General features: G+C 47.0%; 1 protein-coding gene across 4 annotated transcripts in view; it reads left to right on the top strand.

Moving 5' to 3' along the window:
* ST3GAL2 (ST3 beta-galactoside alpha-2,3-sialyltransferase 2) overlaps positions 1–21,828 on the top strand; it is a 52,498-nt gene that overhangs the window by 25,128 nt on the left and 5,542 nt on the right. For 2 of the 4 annotated variants that reach the window (XM_041771033.1, XM_041771035.1), the window contains exons 2-6: positions 8,136–9,512; positions 12,501–12,694; positions 17,494–17,673; positions 20,753–20,798; positions 21,096–21,215. In XM_041771033.1, the coding sequence (XP_041626967.1) occupies positions 9,174–9,512; positions 12,501–12,694; positions 17,494–17,673; positions 20,753–20,798; positions 21,096–21,215 (879 nt within the window). In that variant the 5' untranslated portion in view covers positions 8,136–9,173. Of the gene's footprint in view, positions 1–7,525; positions 7,690–8,135; positions 9,513–12,500; positions 12,695–17,493; positions 17,674–20,752; positions 20,799–21,095; positions 21,216–21,828 lie in introns of all 4 variants that reach the window. The other 2 variants (XM_041771034.1, XM_041771032.1) reach the window with 2 other exon arrangements.

Genomic DNA, 21,828 nt, shown 5'->3' with positions numbered 1-21,828 from the left:
GGGACTTATCAGGCCTTTGTCACCAAGCGGTTCTGTTCTTTAAATAACTTCCTGTTCTTTGCCTCATATTTCCTCTTCTCTTCCCAAATGTTTTTCTCTGACTATATCTGCCTCCTTCTTTGGATAACATTGTTTTTCTAGATTTTGCTTCCTACCTTAGTATGAATGTGTATAGCAGATTCCTGGACTTTTCCCCTATGAGAATAAACTACACTTGGACCCGTTGAGTGTGGAGCAGAGCTTGGCCAGAGTGAAGCAGGGAGTTGACTAAGGAATACCACATCCCAGTGCACCCCCTCCTCCCCCACACCATCCCCGAGAGCCCGGCATTCTTGCCCTGAGAGCCTGCCTTGTAAGGTGCAACACTGATCCTGTCATAGGGAAGACTGACAGGTTATTTTTCTAGGACTTAATTGGAAGTTAGCCAGAGTGATGACCATGGGCTTTGTTTGCTCTTTCCCAACTGCTAATCCTGAGCAGCAGCAGCTACAGCAGAAGTACCAGAGCTGAGGGCTCAGAGTGGATGTGAAGTCAAGGAAGGGAGGCACTCGAGAGGCAGCGGCTGCCTGAGGGTGTATTACTAGGGTGCCAGGAGGGCCTGAGTCACTAGGAGAACTGTGATGGGTCTGTGCCAGGAGCTGGTGCCAGGATGTTGCAATGAGATGACTTCACTTAGCCTATCGTGCCGAGGAAAGCAACCAGTTCTCAGGCACATCAAGAGGATGCCTCACTTGGTTTGAGATGTGTGTGAGGGAGGGACTGTCTCTTCCTCAGGTCTCTTCCTCATGGTGGTGACTGGCCCTCCAGGACACCTTCTGCCAGGATAATCTGTTGCTACACCCAGGACACAGGGAGTTTGCTGGGTCGCTAGGTTGGCAGGGATCTGGGAGCATAAAGAACCCTTCAGTTGTTGTACCCCAGTGAATAGGAAGAGCCACTCTAGTAGCTAGGGGGTGCTTGTGACAAGAGCACTGGCCATCAGGCCTGGAGTGACATTAAAGCTCTGTCACTTACCGCCTGGCTGACCTTGTTCAGTTAGTCTTGGGACCCAAATGCTCAGAAATGCATACAACATCATGCAATGTGAGTAATCTGTGGTTTGATGCCTTTACGTTGAGGCTCTGGGACGTATCCTCAGGCTGTGTGTCAGTGGGTGGAAAGAGGGCACTTTGTCAGCATCTTGCTTTTTTTTTTTCCTTTCTCCCCACCCCTTCCAGATTCAAGCCTCCCCTTCCCCCCATCCTCCGAGCCTTATTTTGACATTTCTTTTCTCTGCCTGCCAAGAAGATTGTGTTCAGCTGTGCTGGTCTGAGGCTGTGCTATCCTGTGCTTCAGTAGGTTAATTCGGTGGCTTGTCTCCTGGGAACTGACCAAAGAAAGGCTCTAAAACCACCCTACCCTCCAAAAGCCAGTCCCTCCGTTCTCCTTTTGGGCCAGCCTTTGCTGCTTGATCCCATAGGACTGTTTTTCCTCTTCTCTATCGGTGAGCTAAAGGCCCCCTTTAGTTTCCATTGGTTGCTCAAGCATGCATCCTTTGATTGGTAGAAAGCACTAGGGGAGAGAAACCCATCCATTGTTCAAGGCCCTTGCTGCCCCTGACCTTCTGAATTCTGATCACCAGTTCCTCTGCTCAGCTCAGCATTTCAAGCTCAGCCAGCCCTACAGGGGACATGTATTGTTGAATGGTCTCACCAAATTTGCTAAATTTGTGACCACAAACCAGTCAGAGGACCACGGCATTGCTCTGCTACCTACCAAATTTCCCATGTGACTTCCCTGGTCTCTTAGAGGACTGTTTCACATCTGGTCTCTGTCAATATCCAACCCCAGCAATAAAGAGACCCTCTTCATTTCCTATTACCATATCACTCCCTCTCTCTGTGCCTCATGCTCTGCTTTGCCTCCTGTTTCTCAGGTAGACCTTTTCCATGTAGGCACCAGCTTCCATCCCTTCTTACTACTCAAGAGTTTTGCTGTGTTTTTTTTTTTTTAAGATTTTATTTATTTATTCATGAGAGATAGAGAGAAAGGCAGAGACATAGGCGGAGGGAGAAGCAGGCTCCTCACAGGAAGCCTGATGTGGGACTCGATCCCAGGACCAGGATCACATCCTGAGCCAAAGGCAGACACTCAACCACTGAGCCACCCAGGCATCCCAAGGATTTTGCTTTTTGACTGTCCTGTCTTTTTCCTGCAGCATTAACTTTTCCTTCTACCAGCACACAAACATTCTGCAATATCTCCCAACTTAACATTCCACTTTATCCCATTCCTTTTTTGGGTAACATTTATTGAGTTATAATTCACATACCATACAGTTCACCCATTTCAAGTGTACAATTCAGTGGGTTTTAGTCTATTCACATGATTATGCAACCATACCACAATTTTAGAACATTTCATCACCTAGAAGGCAACACCAAACCCAATAGCAGCACTCCCCATCTCCCCACAACTCCCTGCCCTAGGCAACCATTATCTGCCTTATGGATTTGCCTAGTAGGAAATTTTATATCATATACATATTCTTTAAAGAATGAAAATAAAAAGTACTGTTTCCACAACCTAGATTAAGGAGTAATGCATTACCTAGCACTTCTGAAGCCTCTGTAGGCCCCTCCTTGATCTATCTTATCTACCATCCTGTCCCTCCAGAGGAATTTCTTGAATTTTACATCACTTCTTTGATCTTATGTACTGTTTTATCTTCTATATGTGGAGGTATACATTTAGCGTTGCAAGCTTTCTAACTTTTGAGTGAACTCCTACTATTGATGTTTATCCTTGACTTACTTTTTTTGCTCAATATAATAGGGTTTTTTTGGTTACATTCATCCCTATTGATGTCTGAATCTAGAGTTCATTCATTTTTTTCTGTCTGCAGTTTTCAGCTCTTATCCATTGAACATCCTTGTATGTCTCTTGGTGTACATATCCATATGTACCTGGTAGTAGAAATACTAGAGTTGATTATATACCTATTAGGAAGGCCTAAGCTTTTAAAAAATAGAAAATTTCACAGACATGGAACAAATGGAACAACATGTTGTACATTACTGGTGGAAATGTAAGATACTAAAATCACTTTGGAAAACTATTTGGTAATTTCTAGTAAAGTTTAGCATATACCTACCCAGTATTTCCACTCCTAAGTATTTACCCAAGAGAAATAAGAGTAGTATCCACAAAAAGACTTATACAAGAAGTTTAGGGCAATTTTATTCATAACAACTCCAATTTGGAAGCAACTCAAATGTCCAAACGTGGAAAAGAACAGACTATAGACAGATACAATATAGAGTCTCCAAAACACTGCACTGAACAAAAGAAGCCAGACACACAAGAGTGTACATAATAAGTGTTTATATGAATTTCAAGAGCAAGTGATTGTAATGTATGGTGACAAAACTCAGAAAAGTGGTGGATTGCTGGATATTGACTAGCAAGGAGTACAAGGGAACTGACTCTGCAGTGATCGGGATGCTCTGTGTTTTCTGATGGGTGGTTCTATGGATGTGCACATAGGTAAAAATTCATCAAGTTTACATTGAAAGATCTCTGCATTATATTTCATGTGAATTAAATTCTAGTGGGAAAAAACTGTCCCAAGTGGGGGTGAGATTTTAGGGGAAAAAATGAAACCCTATACTTAACCTGTTGTCAGAGTTCACCTTAAGCTTTAAATCTGCTTAAAATTACAAGCAGACTGAACTCACTGGATTTGTTAATGATTCTAAGTATTCAGCCTTTCAGTGAGAAAGCCATTCATTCCCACACCCAAATCTGAGGAGGATTAATCTCTGAGGATGTCCACACAAAGGAAGTCATAAAATAAATTAGCCCGGACAGCAAGGGGAACTTTCTACTCTCACATTCTATTCCCAACTATGCCTTTTGTGAGAAAGATGGTTTTTAATTTCTCTTTTAAAAAGCATAAAACACCACTGGGATATACTTATATCTGTCTTTATTAAGTAATGCCAAATTATTTTCCAAAGCATTGTACCAATTTATTGTCCCAACAGTGGTGTGTAAGTGTTCTTAATACTCCATATCTTCTCCCAACTCTGGGTACTGTTATTTTTTTTTTTAATTTTCCCATAAAAGTCCTAGAAGAGAGCACAGGCAGTAAGTAATATCTGTGACATTGGCCATAGCAACATTTTTCTATATATGTCTCCTGAGGGAAGGGAAATAAAAGCAAAAATAAACTACTGGGACACAGGCAGCCTGGGTGGCTCAGGGGTTTAGCGCCGCCTTCAGCCCAAGGTGTGATCCTGGAGACCCCGGATTGAGTCCCATGTCGGGTTTCTGGCATGGAGCCTGCTTGTGTCTCTGCCTCTGCCTCTCTCTCTCTCTATTTCTCTCATGAATAAAATCTTTAAAAGAAAACTATTGAGACAATATCAAAATAAAAAGCTTCTGCACAATGAAGGAAACAATCAGCAAAACTAAAAGGCAGCCTGTGGAATAGGAAAAGGTATTTGTAAATAACATATCCAATAAAGGTGTTAGTACCAAAATATATAAAGAATTTATATAAATCAAAACCCAAAAAACAAATAATTCAATTAAAAAATGGGCAGAAGACATGAACAGACATTCCTGTAAAGAAGGCATCCAGATGGCCAACAGATACATGAAAAGATGATCAGCATCACTCATCATCAGGGAAATGCTAATCAAAACCACAATGAGCTATCCCCTCACACCTGTCAGAATGGCTACAACCAAAAACACAAGAAACGACAAGTGTTGGCGAAGATGTAGAGAAAAAGGAACCCTCGTGCACTTGGTAGAAATGCAAACTGGTGCAGCCACTGTGGAAAACAGTATGAAGATTCCTCAAAAGATTAAAAATAGAACTACCCTATGATCCAGCAATCACACTACTAGGTATTTACCCAAAGAATATAAAATAGTGTTTTTATTCAAAGGGATACAAGCATTCCTATGTTTATCACAGCATTATTTAAAATAGGCAAATTATGGAAGCAGCCCAAGCATCCATTGATGAATGTATACAAAAGATGTGATATATATATGAATATTATTCACCCAAAAGGAATATTATTCACCCATAAAAAAGCATACAGTCTTGCCATTTGCAACAATGTGGATACAGCTAGAGAGTATAATGCTAAGTGAAATAAGTCAGAGAAAGACAAATACCACATGATCTCACTCATATGTGGAATTTAAAAAGCAAAATAAATGAGCAAAGAAAAAAGACAAACTAAGAAACAGACTCTTAGCTGAAGAGAACAAACAGATGGTTACCAGAGGGGAGGTGGGTGGAGGGATGTGTGAAACAGGTGATGGGGATTAAGGAAGGCACTTGCCCTGATGACCACAGGGTGATGTATAGAAGTGTTGACTCACTATTTTGTACACCCAAAACTAGTATAACACTGTATATTAACTATACTGGAATTAAAACAAAAATTCCTCCATTTTAAGATGTAAATCAGGTCATGACACAGCCCTCTTCAAAACCCTGCCATCAAACAAAACAAAACAAAACAAAAACCCTGCCATCAGCTTCATAATAAATCCTAATCCCTTCAAAGCTCTCTGTGGCTGGCTTTGCTTTCCTCTCCGCCACCCTCACCACCATCTCCTGCTTCATGGGTCTTCTTGTTTTCTGTTTTAACAGGTCAGGCTTGCTTCCTTCTTATTCTTTTTGCACTCTTTGTTTTCTCTCAGGGGTCTTTATAATTTCCCTTTGTATTTGCACCTAGACAGAAGCTCTGTGAGGACAGGATGGGTGTGTCCTGTCCCACACTGTCCCTGTGGCCCACCGCTGGCCTATTAAGTATCTGTGGAATGAACAAACAACTCCCCAGCAGCCAGGTAGCACCAGAAGCCTGATCTGATTCCCTTTGTGGTACCAGAGTGCGTGTCCTCCCTTCAATTTTTTTATATTGATGTGTGTATGCATGGGCTTAATGTGAATGATCAGGGCAGCTGTGAGGGGAGAAATCAGAATTAGGCAGTGGGCAATTGGAGGGCACAGGAATTCCACTGGAGGAAACAAGGTGCACGAAAGCACTTCACAGGGTCAGTACTGGGTGACTTCTGGGGTTTGAGGTGCATATCTAAGGGTCTCTGATGTTTCTTGGTCTCGGCAACAGTTCTTCCTTGTGTCTTTGTCCCCAACTCATGTTGAGCCACTCAGGCTCCTGGCCATGGAGTTCACAAAGCAAGGGCTTTCCTGGTTACTCCACTTCTCTGCTCTTCCCAAACACCTTGTTGAAGCTAGAGCTTTTCCTCTCCCCCACAAAGCAGCCTGTTACCTCAGGTCCTTCCTTTATTGAGTTAGAATCCCAAAGAGTTAACTTCCCCATCGGGGGAGACCTCTCCTACTGGCTTCTGCCCAGCCCCTGCTTTCAGTGGCCACAGTGGGCTGTCCATCAGAAACCAGGTCTTTGTGGAGAGGCCCCTTGGAAAGTCATGTCTCCCTGGGCCACTCCCCTCAAGTTGGTGCTCCCAGGCCCCAGGATGTTGGGAGCAACACCTGTAAAACCTCAAATCCTTTCACTTAAATGTTGGGTGTGGAAAGGGGTAGAGGGAGAATGGGAAGGGACAATGACCTGGCTTCCTATTTACAGACAATCAGCAAAAGGCCATGCCTTGGAGTCTGGCCTTCCAAATGGGTGCAATAAAACATCAGAAGTAAAGTACATTGGAGCCAGTGTTGCTGGAGCCCCTGGGAATTAGAGCCAGATGTCCTGGGTGAGAGGGAAGCTTTACTCGTGACCTTGGGAACCAGCTTCCGTGTCTCCTTGTTACTTGTCCCAGAGCCCTTTGGTAGTTGGAAGAATTCACAGGCCTTTTTCTGTGCCCTGGCCAGTCACAGCCTTTGGAACCAGATAGACCTGGACACAGATCTCACCTCTACTCACAAGATTGTGACCTTAGGCAAGTTCCTTTACTTCTGCGAACATTATTTCCCCACCCAGTTAATGTTTTCCCTATTGGAACATGCTAGTTCCATTCCCTGATGGCTTTGTGGTTTGGCTTGGCTCCAGAAATTTGAGCTGCCATGTGTGGAGGGGGCAGCTGAGGTTCTTGAACACAAAGTCTCAGAGGAGCAGCAGCCAGAGGACTCTGGAAAGGCTGGCTGGAGCTTTAGCTGTCAGCAAGGGGCCTTGAGGCCCCAGGACTGGTCAGAACCAGGGCTAGCAGGATTTGAAGAAGAGCTGGTGGGGACAGGCAGGTGGCCAGATTTAAGTGATCCCCGTGGCATGGAGCCAAGGCCCAGGGCCTCCACTCTCAGCCTTGTGCCTGACTCTTACCCAGGCTCCCTTGCACAGGGCATGGATTCAGACTCCTTTTCTCAGGGCCCATCCCCAAACTGCTAGCTTTTCTCCCTGTTCTTGCCCACCAGGGCAGCACAAGGCCTCAGACTGTCCGTGCCCCGGGGGCTCTGGCATTCATTTCATCTGTAACATATAGATGAAGGCAGCTGTCCAGATGGCTGTGTGGTGGGGGCACTGAGCCCAGCACTTCTGTGTCCTGACAGGTTATCTCCCTGATACTAGAGTTGGAAGGATTGTTAATGGTTCACTGAACTAACCCAGAAATGCCTCATCTGGAGCCCATACTCAAGAGAGGAGAAGGCAAATCCCAGGTCAGAGGCCCAGTCCTCTCCCCCAATGACCTCTTGCTCAGAAGAGCTTGTCACAGGTACTCGGAGGGTAGAGAACATCAGGGTGGGGAGCCATATCTTCAGTCTCCTCTGATCTTTCTTCTGTACCATTTTCTCTTCAGTTTCACCTGAAATTAACCTTACATAGTTACACTAGGAACTTTCTAAACCTGGTTCTGCCAGTGACTTGCCATGGACTCCAAGGAAGTCATTTTATGTCCTTGTTTACTTTCTGGCTAATAAGTGAGAGAGCAGGCTAATCTTTTCCTCTGCAGCCCCTGAGAGCTATCTATGGGTGGGTAAAGGGGAGGGCCCTTTCTTTCGTCCACCCTTTGGTTACATAGGCGTCTCCTCTGCTGCTGGCTTTGTCCTCTCTGGGACGTGGGGGCAGGGCTGGGGGAGAGCATGTGTGTGTGTGTGTGTGTGTGTGTGTGTGTGTGTGTGCAATTTATCTGCACATTACTTTTTCTCTCTGCAATTTCAGGGTCATGCTGCGGCAGCCTGGCGCCTGACGAGTGAGGGGGAACCTGCCAGGGGATTACTGCTAGCACGAGCTAACAGCAGGACAGGAGGCCTCAGGGGAGTGGGGATGGGCAGAGCAGCCTGCCTGCAACGCTGGGCCAGTGGCACCAAGGAGGCCCAGGCCCTGGCAGGGAGCTCGGCACACGCTCAGCTGACCCAGACAGCATTCAAAGTAGGTCCCTGCTGAGCAGCAGCTGTTCCCAGGCCCTGGAGGACCGCAAACGCCTCAGCAACCACATTTGGGGCTGTGACCATCAGGAGAAGGGACCAACACCTCGAATGGGAAGCAGAAGGGCAGAACCTGCTGCCAGGAGGATCTTGGTCTCTGCAGCAGAGTCTTCCGACACCGGTGGAGCTTCTTGGGTTTCTCCTCTCAGGACTGGGGCCTTGTTTCCTCCTCTGGCGGAGGGGGTAGGCCAGGAGGGCCAGCTGAGGTGGGGACGACTCTCGGATGGAATCCAGGCCACTTGAAGCCCATGGGCTCTCTGCTGTGATTGGGGTTCGAGGGCTTCCCCACTGCAGGGGACGAGGGGCCGCCTCCGTGTCTGCTCATGAACCACAAGGACCCCGAATGCTCCAGACTGGACCATTTCGAGCCACCAAAGAGGGGGGCCCCCAGAGCTGGCAGCCAGCAGCTCCAAGGGACTAGAGAGCTGGGATGGACTGACCTCCCCCTCACCAGGGCATTAGGAGAGTCAGAGCCTCTGTGGCCCAGCTAGTGACAGAGAGACCCGATGAAGCCATAGCTGGCACTCGAGTGACTCAGGGACAGGAGAGCCACTCCTGCCTACTGTGCTTTCTCCTTACGTTGAGGGAGGGTGTGGTAAGGGACCCCTGCCTCTGTTCCCTCCTCAGCACGTGCCCCTATGCCCTTTGCACGTGGTGCCAGGAGACACAGGCTACACTGTGGCTGGCCCATCAGTGGGCTGGGAAGGGAGTGGCCACGGTGACACCCACCCGCCCACCAGGCTGGTGGTCTAGCCCCCCGGGGCGCCAAACCATGAAGTGCTCCCTGCGGGTGTGGTTCCTCTCTGTGGCCTTCCTGCTGGTGTTCATCATGTCACTGCTCTTTACCTACTCCCACCACAGCATGGCCACCTTGCCCTACCTGGACTCAGGGGCCCTGGGCGGTACCCACCGGGTGAAGCTGGTGCCTGGCTATGCTGGTCTGCAGCGCCTCAGCAAGGAGGGGCTCACCGGTAAGAGCTGTGCCTGCCGCCGCTGCATGGGTGACACTGGCGCCTCTGACTGGTTTGACAGCCACTTCAACAGCAACATTTCCCCTGTGTGGACCCGAGAGAATATGGATCTGCCTCCAGATGTCCAGAGGTGGTGGATGGTGAGAGCTGCAGCCCCTCCTGCCTCCCCTTTGCTGGCCCCTGTTTGGGAGTCACTCTTCAAGCCCCTGCTGGGATTTGGACCCCCAGAGCCTTGACAAAATATTACGTTCATTTGACCAGAGCCACTTACTAGGGTCACAGATTCTGAAAGGCAGGATGAGCTTTGGCCTAGAAGGAGAGAACTGTTTTCTAGTGTCTGTAGGGTCAAGAAGACCAGAAATACCTAGTAGCCAGGGAGATAACTAGGAGAAATAGGCCCCAAGGAGGAAGATGGTGAAAGGTAAGGACTATGGCAGGGAAAAGGTCGGTCTGCCCTTTATAAAGAAGGAAGCCACTCAGCTGCAGCAACTGGTGCTCTTTCAGGGATGTGACCTATCATTGCTGGGTCTTCTGACCCTCTAAGAGAACCTAGAAGTCCACAGTTTTTTGTGTACTATCCTAATTTGTAAACGTTGGCTCACAATAATTTTAAACACCATGAGGGCCACTTATTTGACTTTTTACAATTGCTGGGAAAGACTTTCTTCCTGGTCAGGATAAGAAAACATTATCAATTCCTATGGGTGATAAGGGAAATGAAGGGGAGGGGATGACGGGACAGGCGTGTTCAAGGCTCCCTGCCCTTTTGGATCCTGTCCCCTTTCAGCTGCTTTTAACTGGCCTTCCATCCCTGTCATCTCTGGAGTATCACACCCCAGGCTCTGCCAAGGCCATCTGGTTGCCAGTTGTGTCAGGTAGAACAACATTGGTACTTAGCCCAGGGGCCCAGAGGCTACCTACATTCCCCACTGGCGGCCTTGGGAAGCAGCTCATGGCTCCTGGTTTCCCCAGCTGGCATATGGGGAGGATGATGACTCCCCTGTTTCTCACATTCAGAGAAGCAATAAGGATGAGCTCCTGTGATCAGGCTTATCAGAATAATTTACAGATCCCACTTCCTGACCCAGACTGAGTCCCTAAGAATGGGGAGATCTACAGAGCAAGGATCATCAGGAGCCCCACAGGCCAATCCTGTAACAGCCTGGAGCTTTTGAAGGGTTCTGCTTGTTAATCATAGTCACAGCCTTCATTTTGTGGGGAAAATCATGGTTCAGATTGTGCACAGGGCTTGCCCAAGGTTATGGGTCTCTGTAGTGGTCATCAAGAGCAGAACAGGACTCTAGGCAGACGTAGACCTATGGATAGGCCAAGCCTCCTTCTTCCCGTAGGAATGGAACTCAGGGCAGTTTAAGCACCAAGCATGTTCCTTGGCCAAGACACAGCAGAAACCACTGCTCTCACTCCTCACAGCCACCCTCTTTTGCTATGAACTTAGAAATTCCTGTGTCAGAGCTAAGCTTCCCTTCCACACTCAGTTTGTGTTCTTGTTCTTAGGGGCCTTTCCTGTGTGCAGAAGAGAGGCAGAGAAGCAGGCCTATGTGGTCTCCATCATTTATGGTATCCCCTGATCAGCTCCTGCTTAGTTATAATCCTTGTGTTATGGCTCAGAATACAGAGCTTTTTATGCCTTTTTTTTTTTTTTTTAAGAGAGGAAGTGGGGAGGGGCAGAGGGGAAAAGAGAACCCTCAAGCTGACTCCATGCCCATTGCAGGCCCAACATAGGGCTCAGCCTCACAACTCTGAGATCACAACCTGAGCAGAAATCAAGAGTCAGATGCTTAACTGAGCCACCCAGACACCCCTCACAGATCATTTTAACACCCTAGTTTCTACCTTACTGATCTGTGGCTTGTGAATCAAGTCCAGTCTGTTCAATTTTTTTAAATTAAAAGAAAAATTTTAGAGATTTTATTTATTTATTCATGGGGGGTGGGTAGGCAGAGACACAGGCAGAGGGAGAAACAGGCTTCATGCAGGGAGCCTGACATGGGACTCGATCCCGGGTCCCCAGGATCAGGCACCAGGCTGAAGGCGGCGCTAAACCGCTGAGCCACCAGGCTGCCCCCAAAAAAATTTTTTTAAAAGATTTTATTTATTTAGAGAGAAAGAACACTCAAACAGGGGTGGGGTAGAGGGAGAGAAGAGAGAGAATCTGGAGTAGATTCTGTGCTAAGCACAGAGCCCAATGTGGGGCCTGATCCCAGGACCCTGAGATTACAACCTTAGCCGAAATCAAGAGTTGGCTGCTCAACCACCTGAGCCACCCAGGCGCCCTTGTAAATATTTTAAAAATATTTGCAATAGTTACCAACACTTAGAAATCAGGATATTTCACATGAAATCTATATTTTCAGCTTCTCAAAAAACTGGAAAATTTGGTCCTTTTGGGCTCACAATACCACATGGCAACATTGGCTGATGTCACTTGTTTTTGAGGAGGCCTCCTGTTTGCCATAAGCCCCATCTGCCTCTTTACTCCTGAGCTTTGCTTGCCTGGCACGTAGGCATTTGAGGGCAGCCCCAGCTTCCTGTCACAGTCTTTTGCGGTCACTGGTGGTGGGAAGAGCAGGGAACCAGTTTGATTCCAGCCATTCTGACTTTGAAAGAATTCCTATATTTCACTGCCTTCCCTCCTCCTGTCCTCCAGGGCTCAGGGGGTGTCTCCAGTTATCCCTGGATATTGCCTCAGATGAGGCTTTTGTAACTCTGGGCCCTCAGGCTGAGTCCCAGCGGCGCCCTCTGTAGGCTGGTTAGGAATGAGCCCCTGAACTTCACAGGGTTTTCTCTGCTAACTGCACCTCAAAATGACTCATAGCTCCCCTGAGAGTACAGCAGAGCAGGGGCCTCTGGAGGCTTGACAAGCCCAGAAGTTTCTTTGCTTTGCAGAACCACTTGACCCCTGAGCCCCTCCAGTGCATTAGAGTACTCCTGATGAGCAGGGCACCAGTCTTGAAGGGGACGTTGTACCATCGTTGAAAAGGGGAACATCCTCAACTGTTCAGAGAGAATTGCTCTCTCTGACTGAGACTGGACGGTGAGGGCAGCAGGCAGGAATTCCTCCTTGTTTGCATAATCCCCCCTCCTTCCTTCTTCCCTCACGTCCACAGATGCTGCAGCCCCAGTTCAAGTCACACAACACCAACGAGGTACTGGAGAAGCTGTTCCAGATAGTACCAGGCGAGAACCCCTACCGTTTCCGGGACCCCCACCAGTGCCGGCGCTGTGCGGTAGTGGGGAACTCAGGCAACCTGCGGGGCTCTGGCTACGGCCCAGATGTGGATGGGCATAATTTCATCATGAGGTGAGCCCTGGGGAGCCGCAGGGAGGAGCCTAGGACAGGCCTCCAGAGGGAGGGACTGGCCTCCTTAGTCTTGTCTGGCAGTGGAGGAGTTGCCGCTGCTGTCTCGGATACCAGAACCTTCGATAAAGGCCCGAGTTTCAGGCTTATTTGTTGGGTAGATGGGGAGCCAGAATTTGTACTCCATTCTTGCTTGAGGCCAGCACTCAGTTTCTAGCTCTGAACTCCTCCTAAAAGGGCTGGGAGTAGACTCCTGGTGTTTTCTGGTGAAAAGTCCCAGCAGCGGTCCTTTCACCTGCCGTGTCCCCTCAGTGCTGGGCCGGGAGTGAGAGCCCCACACTAGTGTCTTGCTTAATAACCACAGATGTTTCCTTCTGGCAGACTCAGAGAAGGCAGAGGTCCTGGGCAGAGCTTGCTCTGGGCTGCTGTCTCCTACCTTTATTTCATAAGGCTTAGATTGTGTGGGGGCAAATTCATTTAATGGACATCTGTACCCAGCCTGAGGGAAGCAGAGGAGTTAGGAGGGCATTCATTTCAGACAAAGACAGAGCTATGAGCCTGGAGGTAAGCGGGGACTAGATTTCTGTTTTAAGATTTTATTTATTTATGAGAGACACACAGAGAGACAGAGGCAGAGGGAGAAGCAGGCTCCACGCAGGGAGCCTGACGTGGGACTCAATCCCGGGACTCCAGGATCACGCCCTGGACCGAAGGCAGCCGCTAAACTGTTGAGCCACCCAGGGATCCCTGGAGACTAGATGTTAGACTTGGTTTTTGTTTTGTTTTCTAAGTAGGCACCACACCTAGCATGGAGTCCAATACAGGGCTTGAATTCACCACTCTGAGATTAAGACCTGAGCAGAGATCAAGAGTGGGATGCTTAACTAACTGAGCTGTCCAGGCGTCCCTAGGTGGTAGACTTGTAACTTGAACATGAGCTGCACATTCTGCTCCTGAACATGTGTTTTCTGACTTCCTCCCTAGACTTGGGGACAGGAAATGCCAAAGTGGGGATCCTTCCATCCCACTCCTTGGTGGAAGAAGAGCCTTAAGAGTAAAGATGCTGAAAACGCCCAGTTTTCACTAACCGTCTCTTAGGATGAGCATTGCAGAAAGACCAGGTTCCCCAGGAGGCAGGAGGAAGGGCTTTGTCTTAGAAACTGTTGCTGTTTCCATGGCAACACCAAGGCAGCTGTATGTCTCTGAGGCTTTTCACCCGTTCCTTGCAAAACCCTTTTTCATGTTGAGAATGGTAAGGGTGGGGGAGAGGAGGGATGCTAGGCCCCCATCCAGGAACCCAGAGCCACCTGAGAGGTACCCCCCCCCCACGCCCAGTTGCTGGCTTTCAGAATGTGAGGGGGGCAAGCTGGTTGCTGGAGAAGGAGCTCTCTCCATCCAGACACAGTGGCCAAGAAAGTGGGGAATGAGACGTTCATCACTTCTGTGCAGCCCTGGGACATTCCAGAAGCCCAGGGAAATGCTCTTGAGTGCCTGAAGCTCCTGCCATCCATGCCCTGCCACCTGTACCAAGTAGATGCTTTCATTATGCATGTAGGTGATGGTTGAGAAGCTCCAGGGTGGAAGCAGGCAAAAAAAGCTTGGCTACTATGACATCTGTATAGTACTGATTTATGTTTTGTGGAAGGGCTAACCCAGATTGAATTGTTTTTTTGCTGATCTGTACAAAGAGCTAGATGGTACTGGAGGTGATTCTTTGCTTATAGACATGTCTTGGTTTGGAACCAGTGGGGAGACCTCCCTGCTCCCTGGAAGCAGGACCAACATAAAACCCCACTGAGCTGAGTTACAGTGAGATGATAGCTGTACCCATATTTGCCTACGCTACTCCCCAACTGCCTCCTCCTCCTCTATGTCTTCTGAGCCCTGCTAGCAACTCCAAATGAAGTTGCGCTGGTCCTGCCTCAGCCAGCCAGCAGATAGATCCACAACTCCTAAAACAAGTGCCTGGCAGATTGTAGGCTCACCATAAATATGTGAATGAATCAAAGAGACTAGGTGACCAGATATCAAACCCTAAGCATGAATCCACATCCAACCTTCCTGTGCCTTTGCTCTCAGGTGCTTTGGTGGGTGGAGGCAACCAGGAACAGATAGAATCCTAGGATGTTTTTCTCCTGAGTCATGGAGATATAGTTCATCCTCCATCCTGCTCTGGCCCCTTTCCAAGGCTTGGCTTCTCCAGAATGAATCAGAGCCTTAATGCAAAATCCTGTCCTCAAAAGCATGCCCTATTCCTACCCTCTACCTTGGAGGCTCTGAAACATCTTTTTGGATTTGGACTTCTTTCTCCATTCATCCCTAGACTTTTGAAATCTGGTTCCTGCCCAACAAGTGGGAGGGACTCAAGGAAGGTGGAAGGTCTAAGAAGGGACTTTGTGGCTGCAGATGCAGTGGAAAAGGCAGATGAGGGAGGTGGATTTTTTTCAGAGGCCAACCTGGGGTACTTGTAGCCCTTTGATCTGTGGGACCAGTTTGGCCTCTCCATGTCAGGTGAAATGAGGTTTGTTTCTTAGGTACTCACCAGTGTGAACCTTGACCCCAGCTCCCGCCCAGTCCAGACCCCAGCCTACTTGGAGTATCACCAACACCAACTTAGGTGTTCCAACTCCTGCTATCCCCTTATATACACCAGGTAGCTGAGAAACACCATCCCTTTTAAGGCTTTCTCTCCAAACTGCTCTGTTTCTCACAGACCCCAGGGCTGATGTGGCAGAAAGCAGATCCAGACTCTGGCTGTGGTGACATAGGACACTAGTGCTGTATGTAGAGCCATAGTAGCCCCAGCAAACTGTCATTAATGCATGGGGAAAGCTACTTCTAGACTATTTTAAGAGACAAAATCTCTGAACTCTAAAGACCAGGAGAACAGAGGGGCACCCAGACAGGAGGCAGAGGACAGTTCAGTTAACCTAATGAAATAGAGTATAGTTGGTCCTACAGAGAAGATTCGAGGCGTCTGCTTGAACCAGACTAGAATTGAAATGGCCAAGAACAAAGACTCACTATGTGGTTCCAAAGCAGGCCACTCTCAGTTATGGCTTCCCAGCCCCAACACTCTCCAGTCCCTGAAGGGAAGGGAACCAGAGAGGTAGGAGGTACAGCAATATGACCAGCAGTGGTGGAGTACCCTGGACATGCTTTTACTATGTCGTGCTACCAATGGGAGAGGAGCAGGAGGAAGGCATTGTGGGAGCCCCAGTGACAGGTCTTCATTCAGCCCAGCTAAGGGGTGCCAGCCATTTTAAGGACAGGTAATGTTCATACCAGTTTTACATAATAGGCATAAAAAGCAGGGAAAGCACATGGAGACTTTGCTTCCTCTCTCCCGGGCCCCTTTTTCCCCACTGGAAGGCAAGGTTATGGTCACCTCCCTGGGTATTCATGATTCTGCAAAGTGGTTCACACAAGACAGGAATGTTCTCATAAACAGTCACAGCAGAAAAGACCAACATGTTTGTGTTCAAAGCTGGATCACCTGTTTTGAAGATGCTCGCCAAAAGAGGGAGCTTTGATTTTATTGATCCTGTGTTTTGCACTGGTAGAAAGGAAGTAAAAGCCTTCTTGGCTTATTATACCCAGGAGGGTGGCAAGCCTGCTCTGGGTTTCTGAGTTCCTCCATGGCAGTGTGGGAGAAACAGATCCACACTGCACATCACCAGGGGACAGCCAAAGTGGGTACTGCCAGAATTTGGAGCATCCCTCTTGGCCTTGGATGGAAAGGCAGCTAGAAGCTGAAATACAGGGGCGGAGGGGCTGGTGCTGTTGGCATAGAGGCTGCCATCTGGCCCAGGAATACTTCAGCTTCTTATGCATTTCTGCTGTCTTCTAGGAAAGAAAACAGAACAGCCAGGTAAGGTTGAAGCTGTAGAAGATTTTCTTTAAAAAAAGAAAAAAAAAGTTTAATATGTGCCTGTTCTTGGGGGGGGAAAGTCCAGAAGTGTATACACTAAAAGATGAATTACTCCTCCCCATCCCATTTCCCAAGAGTAACCTTTTTTTTTTTAACCAATTTTAGTACTCTTCCAGGTTTTGTTATATTCATATATAAAAGTATGTTTTTCTTTCCTCCTCCTTTCTTTCTGCCTCTTTTTCTATTTTTACACAAAATGGTTTCACACTATCTAGTTTTAAGTTTTCCTTTTGTGTGTTGTTAACTCCCTCTGCAGCACATAGTAGTATTCAAAAGATATGTATGAAAAGGAAAGAAGGGGATGGATACCTCACACTACTTGTTTTTTTTCACTGGACTTATTTCTTATTAGCACATATAAATCTGGTTCATTCATTCTCATGGCTACATGGTATTCCATATGTGAGTGTGCCAAAATGCACTGACAAGTTCTTTATTGTTAAATTGATTCTCTTTTTCACTACTGTAAAAAATAATGCACTGAATATCTCTGTATATGTCTTTGCAGATTTATGCAACCATTTTTGTAGGATATCTATAAATAGAATTACTGGGTCAAAGTGTACACCCATTCACATTTTTTAAAAAAGATTTTTATTTATTTATTCATGAGAGACACAGAGAGAGAGAGAGGCAGAGACACAGGCAGAGGGAGAAAGAGGCTCCATGTAGGGAGCCCAATGCAGGACTCAATCCTGGGACTCCAGGATTACGCCCTGGGCCGAAGGCAGGTGCTAAACCGCTGAGCCACCCAGGGATCCCCCACCCATTCATTCACATTTTTGATGGCTAGCACCAAATTGTCCTCTAAAAATCTTGTACCAGTTTTCATGGCTAGACTTTTTCTCATGTCACCCCCTTGTCCCTGCAGGATGAATCAGGCGCCAACCGTGGGCTTTGAGCAGGATGTTGGCAGCCGAACTACCCACCATTTCATGTACCCCGAGAGTGCCAAGAACCTGCCTGCCAACGTCAGCTTTGTGTTGGTGCCCTTCAAAGCTCTGGACCTACTATGGATTGCCAGCGCTTTGTCCACAGGGCAAATCAGATTGTAAGTCACTCTGCCCCCTGGGAATGGAATATGGGTGACAGGAGCATTTTGAGAAAAGTCTTCCCAGGGATTGGCTCTTAGACTTCCTTTACCTGAATATTTTGAGCAAGAGGGGCTGGTGAGGAGGGAGGCATTCAGAGGGAGGACTCAAAATTATGGGTTAGATGAGGCCACCCCTTGTTCACTGTCACTTCCTGCATAGTGACAGCCAGCTGGTGGTAAAAAGGGGAGGGAAAATTTTGGTCTCCTTTCCAGGAGGTGGCTTCTGACTGTGGGAGCTCTGCCTTCTAAGAGTTTTCTTAAAAAAAAAAAATAAAATAAAAATAAGAGTTTTCTTTAGAGGCAGTTGCCCAATCACAGGTAAAAGCCTCGGGAAATTCAATTCACCAAGTTTTTTTTTTTTTTAACTGAAGTCTAGTTGATGCATGTTCTATTAGTTTCATCACCAAGTATTTTTAACAGCTTTATTGAGATCTAATTCAAATGCCATTCAAGTCACGCATTTAAAGTATACAAGTCAATGGCTTTTATTAAATATAGTGTTATATAACCATCACAATTTTTTTATAATTATTTCATCTTCTTAAAGATGAAGATTAAAGATCTAAAGATACCTCTGCACCCCTTAGCATCACCCTCACTCCCTCCATCCCCTGCCCCGCAGCCCTAGGCAACAACCACTAACCTACTGTCTCATCCTGTGTGTGTGTGTGTGTGCGTGTGTGTGTGTATGTGAGTAAATGTATATAACATATGGGGCACTTGGCTGGCTTTGTCAGTGGAGCATGTGATTCGCGGGGTCGTGAGTTCAATCCCCATCTTGGGTGTAGAGATTATTTAAAAACTAAAAATAAGTAAAAATTACCTTTTTCAGGTCACTGCCCACATTCTCCATCAAAAATATAAATAAGGGCAGCCCCGGTGGCACAGCAGTTTAGTGCCGCCTTCTGCCCAGGGTGTGATCCTGGAGACCCGGGATTGAGTTCCACATCAGGCTCCTTGCATGGAGCCTGCTTCTCCCTCTGCCTGTGTCTCTGCCTCTCTCTTTCTCTGTCTCTCATGAATAAATAAAAATTTAAAAATACATTAAAAAAATATATATATAAATAAGCCAAAAAACTGTATGTAACTATATATATATATATTTTTAAGACTTTATTTATTCATGATAGAGAGAGAGAGAGAGAGGCAGAGACACGGGCAGAGGGAGAAGCAGGCTTCATGCAGGGAGCCTGATGCGGGACTCCAGGATCACGCCCTGGGCCAAAGGCAGGCACTAAACCACTGAGCCACCCAGGGATCCCCCATAAAATATATTTTAACCATATGGTTCAGTAGCATTAAATAATTTATTTTATTGTGCAAACATCACTCTATCCATCTCCAGAACTTTTTCATAATTTCAGATGGAAATTGTACCCATTAAACAGGAACTCTCCATATCCCCCACTACCTAGCCCCTGCTAACCACTAGTCTTTTTTCTTCATGATTTGACTGTTGTAGATACTTCATGTAAGTGGAATTATAGTGTTTGTTCTTTTGTGTCTGGCTTATTTCACTTAGCATAATGTTTTCAGGATTTATCCATGTTTTAGCATATACAAGATTTCATTCCTTGTAGAACCTGGATAGTATTCCATTATGTGGATATACCATATTTTATTTATCTATTCATCCATCAGTGGACAATTAGTCTGTTTCCATTTTTTGCCTGCTGTCACCATATTTTTTTAATAAAGCTTTTTTTAAAGATTTTTTTTTTTAAAGCAAGAGAGAGCACAAGTGGGAGAGGCAGAGGGAGAAGGAGAAAAGCCAAAACCAAGAGTCGGACACTTAACCAGCTGTATCACCCAGGCGCCCTTGTCACATTTTTTTAAATTTATGTTTTTTTTTTAAAGATTTTATTTATTTATTCATGAGAGGCACACAGAGAGAGAGGCAGAAACACAAGCAGAGGGAGAAGCAGGCTCCATGCAGGGAGCCCGATGTGGGACTCGATCCCAGGACTCCAGGATCACACCCTGGGCCAAAGGCAGGCACTAAACCACTGAACCACCCAGGGATCCCTAAATTTCTATTTTTTAAAAGATTTTATTTATTTATTCATGAGAGATAGAGAGGCAGAGACATAGGCAGAAGCAGCTCCCTGTGGTAAACCTGATGTAGAACTCAGGTTCTCCAGGATCACAACCTGAGCCAAAGGCAGATACTCAACTACTAAGCCACCCAGGTATCTCTCACATTTTCTTTTTTTTTTTTTTTTTGAGATTTTACTTATTTGAGGGGTGCCTGGGTGGCTCAGTCAGTTAAGTATCTGCCTTCAGCTCAGGTCATGATTCTGGAGTCCTGGGATCAATCCCTGCATGGGCTCCCTGCACAACGGAAGTCTGCTTTCCCTTCTACTCCTCCCCCTACTCATGCTTACTCTCTTTCTCCCTAGAATAAATAACTAAAAAATCTTTAAAAAAAAAAATTGAGACAGAGAAAACATGCTGGGGAAGGGGAGAGGGAGGAGAGACAAGCAGACTCCCCATTGAGCACAGAACCTGATGTGGGGCTGGATTCCAGGACCCTGGGATCATGACCGGAGCCCAGGCCGGTTGATCAACCAGCTGAGCCATCCAGGCATCCTGCCACGTATTTTTTTAAACACAAAGTTATAGTTTTCTGACTTTATCTTATATTTGGGAGACATAAGGGCTAATTAATAGGAAGTAGGGATTTGTGCCAAATGTGAGGATAGTAGTGAGAGGGTCATTGTGGGCAGAACTAAGAGATAGACATGGTAGGTATGAGATGATTGGCTAAATAAGCGGAGAGTTCACAGCTGAGTATTGTGGAAAGCAAAGTTGAGGTTGGATAATAGAAGGCCCCAGTGTTTGTCTAAAACATTCTATTTTATCCTGAAGGACATGGGTAGCCTCTGAACGTTTCTGAGCAAGGTACTGCAGTGATGTGTTATGGGGAAGCAGTCTGGAAGCAAGGCATCTGTATTAAGTCTGTCATCACTCAGACCTGAGAGGGAAGAAAGGCATCTCCCAAGAGCCATCTAAATGTTATTTATCTTTCTGCTTACAGCACCTATGCGCCAGTGAAGTCCTTCCTTCGAGTGGACAAAGAAAAGGTAAGCTCCCTCCTCCTTTCCCTTCTTCATCCCCATTTCATTGGAGGAAACTGTGCAGACTTGACTTATGGTGTGTCTGGTCCAGTGGCTCAGGTGTCCCCCAGTGCCCTTCCAGACCCCTGAGTCCCCCACATCTGCTGGCATGCCTGACCCCCTCAGAGGCCACAGGAACCAGGGAACATGGAAGAACAGGTCTGCTGGCAAGCATGGAGGAACAAGCAGAAGCTGCTGACACCTGACCTGAGTCTCCAGGGCCCCAAAGCTCCTCAATGGGTCTGTTACCTTTTCTCCTGCCAGGTTCAGATCTACAACCCGGCATTCTTCAAGTACATCCACGACCGGTGGACAGAGCATCACGGGCGGTACCCTTCCACAGGGATGCTGGTGCTCTTCTTTGCCCTGCATGTTTGTGATGAGGTGGGTCGCCCAGTGTTAGGGGTACAAAAGGGACCCACAGATCAGAGGGAGTCAGTCCTTCTTAGGGCTTAGCAGAGCAAGAGGAATGTGGCTTTGTAGACAGAAATCAAGTGGCTCTGATTTCCCCATTTCTAGGTTGTCAAGTATACATCTTCATTTCCCAAACTCATGACTTTGGTGATTTTACCAAATCTTAAATCACTTCAGTGAAAAGTTAAATTCACTTAAAAAGGAAATAGACGACTATCACCATAATGGGTTATTACATGTCATAAAGAAAAAAAAAATAACCAAAAGTATAAATAGAAAGCAAGCAATGTAGTTCAGTTCCAGGGGATGGTCCTCTCCCACAGCTGTGGGCCCCGGGCCGGCTGTGGGTGTAGCGCTGGAGGCCAGTGGTTCAGGAGCCGCATGTCACTAGCCAGCCGGGCTGCTGTGCACGCTCGGCAGTGCTCACGCCCAGCACACCCACTTCAGTGTGGTCCTGGGTACTTGACCAGCTTTCCTGTCAAAGTACTGCATTGCAAACGACAGCAACAAGACAAAAACCGAAAGGGATGTTAGCAAGGGTTGGGGAGCTGTCCTAGCCGGACTGAGGCCTCTGGGCTGCGGG

This window comes from Vulpes lagopus, chromosome 10, assembly GCF_018345385.1.
Source record: "Vulpes lagopus strain Blue_001 chromosome 10, ASM1834538v1, whole genome shotgun sequence".
Lineage (NCBI taxonomy): Eukaryota > Metazoa > Chordata > Mammalia > Carnivora > Canidae > Vulpes > Vulpes lagopus.
The sequence above is the reverse complement of the archived record's forward strand: the minus strand, read 5'-3'. Positions and strand labels throughout refer to the sequence as shown.